Genomic DNA, 12,585 nt, shown 5'->3' with positions numbered 1-12,585 from the left:
GGGGCCCTGCTCTCACAATTTCTAGTGTGGATTTATGCCAGAATAACCATACAGTGGGTAAGCCCCCACTGAATTCTGTAGTGATTGCCCTTTGATAAGTATGTACAGGATTGCAACCTGAATTGATTAGTCTTAAAGGTGCCACACAGGACTGTTAACAAGGGACCTCATATATTTCCAGCCTAAGGGAAATATTTTTCCCCTCCCCCAGCTTATTCATTTCCACATTTTTTCCGGAATGTGGATAAATGTAGGGAAACTAAGTGGACTAGGACCTGTGAGACTACAGTTAAAATCACCACTCAGCCAGGAAACTCGTCACGTGACCTTGGGCCAGTCACTGTCTCTTAGCCTAACCTTCTTCACAGAGTTGTTGTGAAGATAACATGGAGAAAAGGAGACCCATGAGGAAAAAATAACAACAATAAAATGTCCCTGATTTTGAATTGGGAGAGGGGTGGGGGTTCAGGGTTGGAATCATGAAAAAAATCAACAACAAAAAACCAAAGAAAAAAGAATCTGGAACGCAACCAGGATATTCAGACCTACAAACATTGGACTTTACATGTAGGTCCTCAGGAAATCCAATGTGTGGCTGCCTGGGGGGGACAGGCTCATGAGGTATGTCTGTGTATACAGACAGGGTGTGATCAATGCTCTCATACTACTGTACTTATAGGCTCTGCACACTGCATTTTTATCTAAACCATCCCCTGCAGCTTCCTAGTTTTTGTAATAGCATTTTAAATTTGCCGAAGGGTTTTATAGTCTTTTATCCTCACAACAAACCTGAAAAGTTGGTCACAGTACAACGTAAGCAAAACAACAGAACAGTACTACCAGCTTTAAAACAAAAATGTATTATGGCATAAGCTTTCTTGGGCTAGAGTTCACTTCATCTGATGCACTATTCTTGGTAATCCATGAAGCTTGTGCAACTATCGAGGCAAGATTGGTGTGGCTGGGGTCTCTGGTTCAGTTCCCAAAATAGGGCTGCCTTCTCCTAGCAAGGAACATGAAATAAGATACCACAAAATAAGTATTGTGCTGTCTTTAAGACTTACAAATTTATTATGTAATAAGCTTTTGTGGACAACTAAAAATACTCTGAGCATGTGCAGTTTCACAACTTTCAGCAAAACACAAGCAAAAATATTTCATCAAGCTTGATAAACACTATGCCCATCACCCAGTTTTTCTCTTTTTCAGTTCTTGAGATCTCAGATATGGGAACCTAAACATTTGTATTGCCTCAGAGACTTTTATACGAATAACAGGCCGATCTCAGGGGATAGTCTGAGAGAATGAATAATGGATGTGAAATTTAATTGGTTTCATTGTAATCAATTAAGTCATTTCTCCAACTGTTATTGTGCAGAGGACATGATCTCTCACTGCTTTTCATAGAATCATAGAATAGTAGAGTTGGAAGAAGCCTATAAGGACATTGATTCCGAACTTCTGCTCACTGCAGGAATCCAAGTTAAAGCATACCCAAAAGGTGCCTGTCCAACCACCTCTTGAATGCCTCTAGTGTTTGGAGAGCCCACCACCTCCCTAGGTAATTGGTTCCATTCTCATACCACTCTAACAGATAGGTTTTTTCTGATGTTCAGACAAAATGTGGTTTCCTGTTACTTGAGTCCATTATTTAATGTCCTGCACTATGGGATGATCGAGAAGAGATCTTGATCCTCCTCTATGTGACACCTTTTCAAGGATTTGAAGAGTGCTATCATATCTCCCCTCAATCTTCTCTTCTAAAGGCTAAACATGCCCAGTTCTTTAAGTCTCTCGTCATAGAGCTTTGTTTCCAGTCCCCTGATCATTCTTGTTGCCCTCCTCTGAACCTGTTCCAGTTTGTTTGCATCTTTCTTAAAGTGTACAGAACTGGGTGCAGTACTCAAGATGAGGCCTAACCAGTGCAGAATAGAGGGGAACTACTGCTTCATGTGCTTTGGAAACTGTACTTCTGTTTAGAGATGGACTGCCTTCAAGTCAATCCTGACTTATGGCGACCCTATGAATAGGGTTTTCATGGTAAGTGGTATTCTGAGGTGGTTTACCATTGCTTTCCTCTGAGGCTGAGAGGCAGTGACTGGCCCAAGGTCCCACAGTGAGCTTCATGGCTGGGTGGGGATTTGAACTCTGGTCTCCCAGGTCGTAGTCCAACACCTTAACCACTCCACCACACTAATGCAGTTTAAAATAGCATTTTACTTTTTTGTAGCCACATTGCATTGTTGGCTCATATTCAGCTTGTGATCAACAACAATTCTTTCTCGCATGCAATATTGCTGAGCCAAGTATCCCCCATCTTAGAACTGTGCATTTGGTTTCTTTTTCCTAGGTTTAGAACTTTACACTTACCCCTGTTAAATTTCATTCTGTTGTTTTCAACCAGCCTATCAAGATCACTTTCAGTTTTGTTTCTGTTCTCCAGGGTATTAGCTATCCCTCCCAATTTTGTATCATTTGCAAATTTGATAAGCATTTCCTGCACCTCCTCATCCAAGTCATTAATAAAAATGTTGAAGAGCACTGGGCTCAAGACTGATCCCTGCAGTATCCCACTTGTTACCTCCCCCCATTTTGAGAAGGAACCATTTTGACAGGGTTGTTATGATTGCTCAACATTCTTCCAACACATTGGTTTCTCAGATATATCAAATTTTAGTCAAAGTATCCATGGGGACGATTACAGATACTCAGATTTGGTGGGACTGTGAATTGGGTCTTGAAACTATCCAGAGCAATGGTCTGCTATGTGGACTAAGAGACCTCTACGCTCTGTCAGCTCAAACCAGAGAAAATTATTTAAAGGTGATACACAGGTGGTATTGAAAGTCACTAAAATTGTCACGGATTATAAATGCAGTATCTCCACTCTGTTATCAAACCTTGGGGCCTATGCCCATGTGGTGGGACTGTCCTATGGTCCAAGCTTTTTGGACTTTGTATTTTCAGAAATCACGCTGATCACGGGGCAGACCCTCACTTTGTTGCTGACTCTAGCTCTGTTAAATTTATTCAAGGGGATTAATCAGGATATACTTCTTAAAGTATTGATCTTTAATATGGTAGCAGTGCATCTTGAGATTGCACATAAATGATGCACTCTGGAAAGTTTATCATTAGATTCATAGTATGGCAGGGTTTGGACAGTTGCTCTGGTGAAAGAACTAACTGCTCAGTTATGGAAGGCACAAGGTCATGCAAAAACAGATTGATTCTCAATTGTTTGGTTTTAATTTATTTGTTATATCAATGAAACCAATCTGAAACTGCCAAACACACATGGTCACTTGTAAAGAAACATCCTGGGACGTTGATTTTACAATTTATAAACTTTTTCAGATGTTCCTTCATCTGTTAAGAATCTTCTTGTATGATCCAATGCTTGTATTTCTCCTGATGTTATCTGTGATTTGTTGATTTAATAAATTTTTGAAAACTTAATAAACAAAGAAAATTACTCTGTGCATTGCAGTTTCACATTTTAAAATCACTTAACTCATTGTTTTTGCTCACTTTTTGCCTTATTTAGTTATTTATTACATTTGTATTCTACCTTTTCCCCAAAGAGCTCAAGGTGGTGTACATGATTTCCTTCTCCCCGTTTTATTCTCACACAATAACCCTGTGAGGTAGGTTAGGCTGAGAGCCTGAGACTGGCCCAAGGTTTCCCTGTGAGCTTCATGGCTGAGTGGGGATTTGAAATCTGGTCTCCCAGGTCCTAGTCTGACATTCTAACCACTATTCTATGCTGGCTCTCATACTTTGAGCCAATTACCAACTCTTAGCCTAACCTACCTCACATGGCTGTTGCGGAGATACAGAAGGAGGAATAAAATACAAAAGGGAACTTAGTGATTGTATCATAACATAAAATGTTGATTCCTTTTACCAGAGTGAAGTATCTTTGTATAATAAAGGGCCATGCTTTTCTGCTCGCCCTCTTCAAGTTAGTGCAGCTCCAAGGCTTCAGCCAATCTTAATCTGGCCTGATTATTGCATATTTTAGATGCATAAATCCCACTTGTGTTCAATTGATTTTACTCCCAAGTTAGTGTGCAGAGGGGTTGATTCATTAGAAGAGTTATCTTAAGCTTGCGGGTGGGGAAGTGTGGAAAGCAAAGTGATTTGTTTTCATTTTAAAATGCTTAAAAAATAAGCTTTTGCTATTTTACTTTTACAGGTAAAATAGGAAGGAAAAGCATCTTGTGGGTTTTTAGACTAGAAAGGTGGGTGGGATATTAGGAGAATGGAGACTTACTGCAACCCCTAATCCCAGCTTTCCAAAAGCCTTTGGGAGTAAACACAGTTGCAGAAGAAGACATCTACCTAGCACATGGATAGAGGGCATGTGGGGGAATTGGAAAATAACTCACCTTCACCAGCTACTCCCCTCCCCCAGTCATCAAGTGTAGGGACACAGACTACAGTTTGCCATTTCTCCCCCCAATAATATCCCCAAACCCATTTATTAAAATTAATGCAAACAGGTTTTTTTTAAAAAAAGATATAAAGAGACTCACACTCTCCACTGTTGTGTTCTCTCTGTTAACAAATGCTAATATTTTTTAAAAGCCCTAAACTGCTCAAACTAACAACCACTTCCTTCTGCCTGCCTGGCTAAAAGAGACTGTTTAGAGGTGTGGCATTGAAGAAAACAGCTCTGAGCATCCTCACATCAGTTCCTGTGTCTACTCAAACAATAGCCAAGTTAAGCTTAGATGATGACAACAGGAAGAAGTGGGAAACTGCACACCCTGGGGCAAATAAACACTATCACATGGTTTTTCTGCCTGGAGACAGATGGGTGGGACCTCCTGGGCATAGCAATCCTTTTGGATTGAGATTGACTGAGTGGTGCAGAAAGCTGATTGGCCAGAGAACAGGAGATTGATAGAAAAGTATCATGGACTCTCTGTACATTGACATGGATTAAGGAAGAATGTGGGGGACAGGAAAGAGTGTGGCTTTGAGATTTTGGGGGAAACTTTTGAAAAATTGCTGGGCATTTCACTTGGCAGGCTGACTCCTGGTAGCCCTCATGGACCACCTTCCACTGGTATTAGAAATATATTGGAATACAAATCCACTGCATTAACAGCAGTATCTGTGGGTGAAGTCCATGATTCACTCAAAGTGAAGAGACTTTATGTTGACTGCTAATGGTATCACTATTTCAGCTATTGTTGCAAAGGGAGCTCCCACTCCACTCAGCTGGTGATTATCTATCCAACAGTAGGGATGGACCACTGAGAATATATCAGCTGCTAATCTCCTAACAATTCAGAACTTTATTTCTTTTTGTTGATTTCCTCCCACCCTCATGCAAATGTTTACCAGCTTCTTACAATATATGGTTTACTCATAGTAAATTGTAATTTTAGCTACTTCGATAGTATAAATGTAAATGTACTGCCTTCAAGTCGATTCAGACTTATGGTGACCCTATGAATAGGGTTTTCATGGTAAGCGGTATTCAGAGGAGGTTTACCATTGCCTTCCTCTGAGGGTGAGAGCAGTGACTGGCCCAAGGTCACCCAGTGAGCTTCATGGCTGTGTGGGGATTCGAACCCTGATCTCCCAGGTTGTAGTAGTCCAACACCTTAACCACTAAACCACACCAGCTCTCCTTCAATAGTATATTACCACCTTAAATAAGAATTCAAATTACAAAACATCAGGCCTGATGCCAGTGTAGAAAATGGTGGCAGTTTTGTCTACTATTCTGGATTCTATATAACAAAAGTGAAAGATTTCACTTTCTCCATCTTTTATCCCTGAATACATTTACGTGTATATTATTTGCACTTTTGTTCCCCATTTAAATATAAGGTAAGTGATTTGTATAATCAAAAATAGCTCCCAAAATAAGTCCTTGGAATCATGTTATTTTTCAAATAACATTTTTGTACATTCTACAAAATATCTGTTAATCTCATGAGCAGTTGGATGCTTGAGTAAGTTGAAGAGACGACTATGAAATTATCTTCCTTTGGACTTTTTTTAATCCTGATATGATTCAGGCATGTTTAGTAAGGAGCTGGATGCATATTAGATATATGAATCATCAATTTATTTTTATTTTAATTAGTAAAGTAGAGTTGGTATTAATGTGATGCCCATATGTGTTAGAGTGCATGGACTGTGATATGGATTGTAATTCGGAGTCTTGTATAAATAACAGTACCAAGACTTGTTCACATGATATTTGCTGTCAGGATCTTCCCATGTGGAAATCAGGGACAAACCTGAGATTTGGGTTGTCCTTTTTCTGCTTCTCATCTGCTCTGTTGATTTCAGTAGACAGTGATATATAGGGTGAGCTGGGTGATCCCACATTTGTTTGAACCTTCCATTTCACTTGTTACCTTGTAACATATCAGAAGGTGATGAAGAGGGCATGGGAGGGAAGGGCAACCATGATCACAAAGACAACTCTCCCTGTCACCTTGGATACAGTCTTGAGAAGTAGGGGGAGTATTGTCTGAACTGGCCCAGAGATAGACTTGTTTCTAATTTTGCTTTCAGTTATCGTTGCTTTCAGTTCTTTTGCTTGCCATGTAGAGCCTGTCTCCTGGTCAGAGGAGTGATAATAAAGCTTCTGTTTTCCATGCTAAAGCAACATATTTACACACTACAAATAACAAAGTAAATGCTGCAGACGGGATCTGGCGTGATAATTAAGTACAATGGCGACCCATATGAACAGAAAATGCCAGGGAGCTAAAACAAAGCAACAGCAGCTTTGTTTGTTGACAGATGTAGGAACCATATTGTTAGTTAATTGGGTAATGGTGTAAACATTTGCAAACTCTGCAGTCCCTAGGTGAATTAAAAAACCAGCCGGCAGGCTGAAATCAAGGGTGAAAAGCAGCAAACCTCCTTTTAGCACAGGTACTGAACTAACCTCCAAAGTTGAAAGCACTTGAGAAAAGGACATCGCTCATAGTTGTTATTAAGGGTAACTTGAGTTTGTAAACCCAAGAGTTCTGATTAGGATGTGCATCCTTAATTACACTCAAGTGAATAATAGGTTTCCATCTGGTTACAGTCTGGAGGATAGTGTTCATTAACCCAGCCTCACTTTCAAACCAGTTTTCGCATGATACACAAAAGACATTCTCGCTCTCCTTACCTTTCCTTGCTTTTGCAATAAAGGGGTTATGGGATTTGGAAAGTGAGTGGATTTAATTAGATACAGACTTGAACTGAACAGAGAAAGCAAATTGCTTTTCTCAGGTGCACTGTACCTCTTGTCCAAAGAATGGTTCAGCACTGTAGCAGTGAAATGCTAAAGCCTTAAATATGAAACAAAGAGCTTCATTAGTAGACTTCCATAAGTGGCAGTTTTGTGTTATATATATTTAAAGTGGTATTTTCTCTGGAAATCATACTTTGTAGAAAATACTACATCACAGATCCCTTTCAAATGATTTTAAAAACATTTTATAATATGTTTGATCATTGATGTTATAGTGCTATGACATATTTACATATAAGGTGGAATATAGTTGGTATTACTCAGCTGACAAAAAGACATACATCAGTGGAACAGGGAATGGGAATTTTAGGTAATCCCCCCCGAAGCCCACTGCCCCATCCAAAATCTGCTTCAGAGGATCCCCCAACCCACAGAAAATTCCCTTCATCCACTGACAGATGCCCTCCATCAGTGGAGCAACACTAATTGAATTTCAGCTACATTTTATACTAGGTTCAGGATTTAAAAGATTTGTTTCCTTAAGGAACACCAAATGACATTAAGTATATAGTGGATACACATGAAGTAACTATGCATTTGGGCATATGATAAATAAACTGCCTATAAAAGCTCATACCACAATATTATTTGCCTTTTGTGTTGCTAATTTGTATTATGGGTTTCCTCCCATTTTATCTGTGAATCACACTGAAAACTGATGTTGAAGAACAGTTAGAAACATACAGATAAAGTTAATTTTAAAAAACCCTGTCTGGTCTGAAGGTGTCACAATACTTGATTTTCTTGACGGCATGTCCACAAACATGAAAATTAATTTGTTATACGAAGTTGCTATATTTATCCAAGACTATTTGAGACTGAAATGATGCTATCATGATTATGTGCATCAAATACTGTTGTTTCCTTTTAACCATAATCTCTGACCATTTTTTCTATTTTTAAAAAAATCTCAAGTATCTTAGAACTGTATATGGTTGTTTTCAAATATGCCAAAATATCTTGTGTTTTACTGAACTTAAAATCCATTCTGTACTCTAAGGTAGCAATGCATACAACCATGAAGGTAGCAGAAAGCTGTGTACCTGCTATAGTGTTCACATCGCATATACACACTCCACTAAAAATATGATCAGCAGTATCAACACTGATTGCCATTTAGGGGGATGAGAGGACATGGAAGTCAAGTCCTCACTTCTACCTCCCTGCCTAGCAGGTGATCATTCTCAGACTGACATTACCGGTTGCATCTTAGGCAGTGCAGGCAAAGTCCACAAACACAGCTTACATTACAAATATGATCTCTTCCCTGCAATGTTTTGCTCTAGTGACACAGCTGGTATGTGTACAGACATTATGTGTACAGACATAGGTTTCACAATCCGGCTTCTTTGGATTCAGGTGACTGTGGTATTCAGATGCCCTTGTTAATAATTGTGATTTTCCTATCAAAATAAAATGTACAAACTTACATTCTACCAAGATGCACTACGCAGTATACAATTTAAAACAGTGACAATCCAAACATACTGAAATCAATTCAGTTTTAAAATCGCATAGGGTGGTATTCAATGTTAGTCCTACTCAGAGTAAACTCATTGAAGTTAATGGACCAGACTAACTTAGGTTCATTAATTTCAATGGGTCTACACTGAGTGGGACTTATCTAATATAGCTCATAACAATGAAATTGTTGAAACAAGGCTGGAGGAGTGCCTGGAGGGTGGGGTGGGATACAGCACTAGGAATAAGACTGAAATAACATTAGCGTGGAATTATCCTGTGTTAGTGAGCCATTTTGGTTGACAATTCCTGCTGTTAAAATACTTTAATGCACCCTTTATGATTAAGCGCATGAGCCTTCTATTGCAGCTACATATTCCAGTGCATATTCCAATTTCATCATAACACCATTCATTGTTCTTGTATAGTCTTGCTGGTGACAAATTGTTTTCAATTTGGGGAGGAGAGGGAGATGAAAATCTGGTCTATCCAAATATGTATTTCATGTTTTCAGAGGAACCATTATCCTAAAAGCTCAAATTGTAATTGCTGAGGAATTGCACTACATGTTGCTACATAAAATGTAGGCACATATTGTAGCACAGTTGGGGGATGGGTAGTATGTAGATTCCTTATTCAGTCAACTGTGGCCCCCTCTGATGATCTGATGTACGTTAAGTGTTTCACTAATTAATAAATGTTGGTAAATCATACCCTCTGGTTTCACAGGCATGGATAAACAAGTGAATCACTCTCCTATTATGCAGTAGTGTTTCCAAGGATACACCTTTTAAAACCAAGATTTTAAACTTGGATTCAGCTAGGGAAATGTCATATCCCAGTACTATTTTAAAAAAAATGCCAATGGAATTTAAACATTTAGTGAGGTTCTTTGTGGAACTGAAATGGAATTATCAATTATAGAAGCAAAATGCTATTTGCAATGCATTGCAAAATCAAATAGGAATTATTAGATGTGTATAACCTATTTACACATTTGAATCACCAATTAAACTAAGTGAATATTTTGGGTCTATATAGAATAAAGTGTCAGGCATGTCGTTTCTATGTGCAACTGTAAGATTCCAGTAATCTCACCAAAATGTCATCTGCATTGACAGATGCTGATAGATTTTCAAATTAAAGAAAATAAGAGAACTCTTGACAAGTGATATGAGATACAACTAACAATACACCTGTTTTTCTTGTAGCTTATTGCAAATGTATACATACTCCTATGCATGAATGGGTGATATATTTTCCTGAATTGCATAAACAAAAAATCAAAACAGTCCTGAAATTGTTTGCTTCTGAAAACGTATTGAAAGGGTACCTGTATTTGTTTTTTCAAGTTTTCCTGTTCTATTTTATCTTCACAGGTGACCCAGCTGGATCCAAATAAATCATTACTGGAGCTAAAGTTGTATCCTCAAGAAACACTTTTCCTAGAGGCAAAAGAATAGATCAAGCCAGATTGGAGAACTAAGCAATCCTTTGATAATGAACAAGGCACGGTGAATGCTTTATCCAAATTGCCGTGTACTATCATTTAACTCAAAAATCAATGTCACAACTCTGCCTCTTTCAAGAAGCTGGGAAGAAAGAATAAACATAGCTCCTTAAAAGATTCCTATACATGAGTATATGTTTCCAACCTCATTTAAATGAACAGGAAAAAAAATATTCTGCTGTAAACACTGAACACTATGACTCTGTTGCTCACTTACCATCTGGCTTTTGTTATAATTAATGCACTGTTAAAATGTGAGTGATTGTCAAAGTAGAATTTTTACTCCTCAATTACCCCCTTTTTCACCAAGAATTCTTGGACATTTCTGCCTGTACTTTTGACACTAGAATACTGTATATTTGATATCTCGCTGAACCAGTGCTCTCATATATATGCATTTTCTTCCTGTGTTTGAATTTCTACTTCACCACCTAATTTTTTTAAAAGGCAGAAAATCAACACATGGGACATTTTCAGCCTTGGAGATTTAACAGTATTATAGTAGTAGAAAGCAGAGACCTTTTTTTGTTGGTACTTTCTGACTCCTTTCATAAGATGTAAGGTTTTGTTTGGAGAATATAGTTTGACATATATGCAAGATATTTATTTACTTTTTTTTTTTTTGCTTTTGCGTTGAATCTCAGTTCCAATTCATTTTAGGGAGTACTTTCCATTACACTGCAGTGTGCTGAACTGCTGATGTTGTGAATATCTCAATAATGTTCAGAAATGGGCCAGCTCTAAATTACTGGTATCTAGCTGATAGTTCAGGAATAAATTGATATTGACTACCAGTTTCTAAAAATGTTTCAAATAGCAAACACATAATGTTTTTTTGCTCATCATTGTGGAAAAAATTGCAGGAGCCCCTCCCCACCCTTTTCTTTCTTTTTATTTCTTTCTCTTTTTATTTTTTGTTTCCTTTCATTCTGGCACTTGCTTGTATTATTTTTTCCGCTGTTTTTAAGCACCTTGTTTATTTCACCAAACAATAAAAATGTAAAATTACAGTGTATTAAGAAATCTTCCTCATTGCATTTTGTTTATTGATCCTTCCTGAGTAATGTGTTTCTGTACCCAGGGATCTGGTTCTGAAGCCTGAAGTATACACACCAACCAACTATACCTGCTCCTAAAATTGTATCAAAAAGCTTTTTCCAAAAAAAGTTCAGTACTCTAGACGTAGAGTGCGGCATACAATAGCACCACCACAGAATCATCAGACACAAAACAGAACGTTTGTTTTTCCATATTTTTCTGCAACTGAATCAGATTATATCCTTGTATGATGATTTAATATGAATCAGAAACAAACTTATATACGACTTGGGTGGTCTTAATTTCTCATTTCCTGCATAAAATATTTTGTAGTTGCCTGATTGAAAATGTCCCATTCCCATCCATTTTAATTCACTCACGCCAAATATTGTAACGTTGATACATTCCATTTCTTGCTTGACAATTTTTAACTTTCCCTGGTTCATGCTTTTCACATTCCATGTTCCTATTGTGTGCGTTGTACAACTCCGGACTTCATTCCGCATCTGTGTGCATCAGCCTCTGGGCTTCCTTTCGGCTTGGACCCAACTGCGTCATTAGTCACAGCGCTACTCGTACTTGTCCTTTGTTCTTCCCCAGTAGCTTGGTGAGTGCCTTCTGACCTGGGGATCTCATTTTCCAGCACTATCTCGTGTTGCATTTTGGATACTCTGTTCATAGGGTTTTCGTGGTTAGCGGTATTCAGATGTGGTTTACCATTGCCTTCCTCTGAGTTTGGATGCATCTTAGTCTGGTATCTCAGCTTTGACCATTCCGTCTTGGGTGCCCCTGCTAACTCTAGCCTCTTGGTCTAGCCTCCTGACAGCATTGCTCTCAGCTTCTTCAACACTCTCAAACCCCCTCACCACATTAAGGTGTGCATCCTAAAGGGGGGTTAGGTGGTTAGTAAAGCTGATATATTTTTTATCAACAATGTAAAATGTGGAGGGGGTGAGTCTTAAAATAATTCTGTTAGTGAATACACACGGGACATACATTAGAAGAAGTGATGTATTCATGTCAAACTATGTGATATGCTTTTTCATCTACAGTACCTAAAAACTCAACGAATTGCAATACAGAATGTATTGGAATATCCAACTTCTTAAAAGCTGAACAAGCTGCAGACAAATGAGAAATGTAATAATTTTCCCAAGAATAAGCAAGAAGAATGAAATCTAGTTCAAGTGGAAAAGTCTCTTGCATTTTAATTAGCATTAAGGACATGCTTAACCTTTCCACTGGAATCAATGGGATTTAAAAGTGCTTAACTTTGGCTTTGTGACAACCTAACTTAGCA

General features: G+C 38.3%; 1 protein-coding gene and 1 long non-coding RNA gene across 3 annotated transcripts in view; one reads left to right on the top strand and one right to left on the bottom strand.

The window, feature by feature from the left end:
* Positions 1–11,270, top strand: part of FAF1 (Fas associated factor 1) — a 299,638-nt gene extending 288,368 nt beyond the window's left edge. Inside the window, exon 19 of the mRNA XM_061632944.1 lies at positions 10,117–11,270. Coding sequence (XP_061488928.1) covers positions 10,117–10,200 — 84 coding nt within the window. The 3' untranslated portion in view covers positions 10,201–11,270. The remainder of the gene's footprint in view (positions 1–10,116) is intronic.
* The window catches only part of LOC133387679 (uncharacterized), a 29,192-nt gene continuing 24,059 nt past the window's right edge, over positions 7,453–12,585 (bottom strand). For both annotated transcript variants that reach the window (XR_009763535.1, XR_009763534.1), the window contains 2 exons: positions 10,071–10,182; positions 7,453–8,679 (listed from right to left, as the gene is read on the bottom strand). This is a non-coding gene — a long non-coding RNA (uncharacterized LOC133387679). The remainder of the gene's footprint in view (positions 8,680–10,070; positions 10,183–12,585) is intronic.

The sequence above is a fragment of the Rhineura floridana genome, chromosome 6 (genome assembly GCF_030035675.1).
Source record: "Rhineura floridana isolate rRhiFlo1 chromosome 6, rRhiFlo1.hap2, whole genome shotgun sequence".
Lineage (NCBI taxonomy): Eukaryota > Metazoa > Chordata > Lepidosauria > Squamata > Rhineuridae > Rhineura > Rhineura floridana.
Note: the sequence above shows the minus strand (reverse complement) of the source record. Positions and strands in the feature narration are given on the sequence as shown.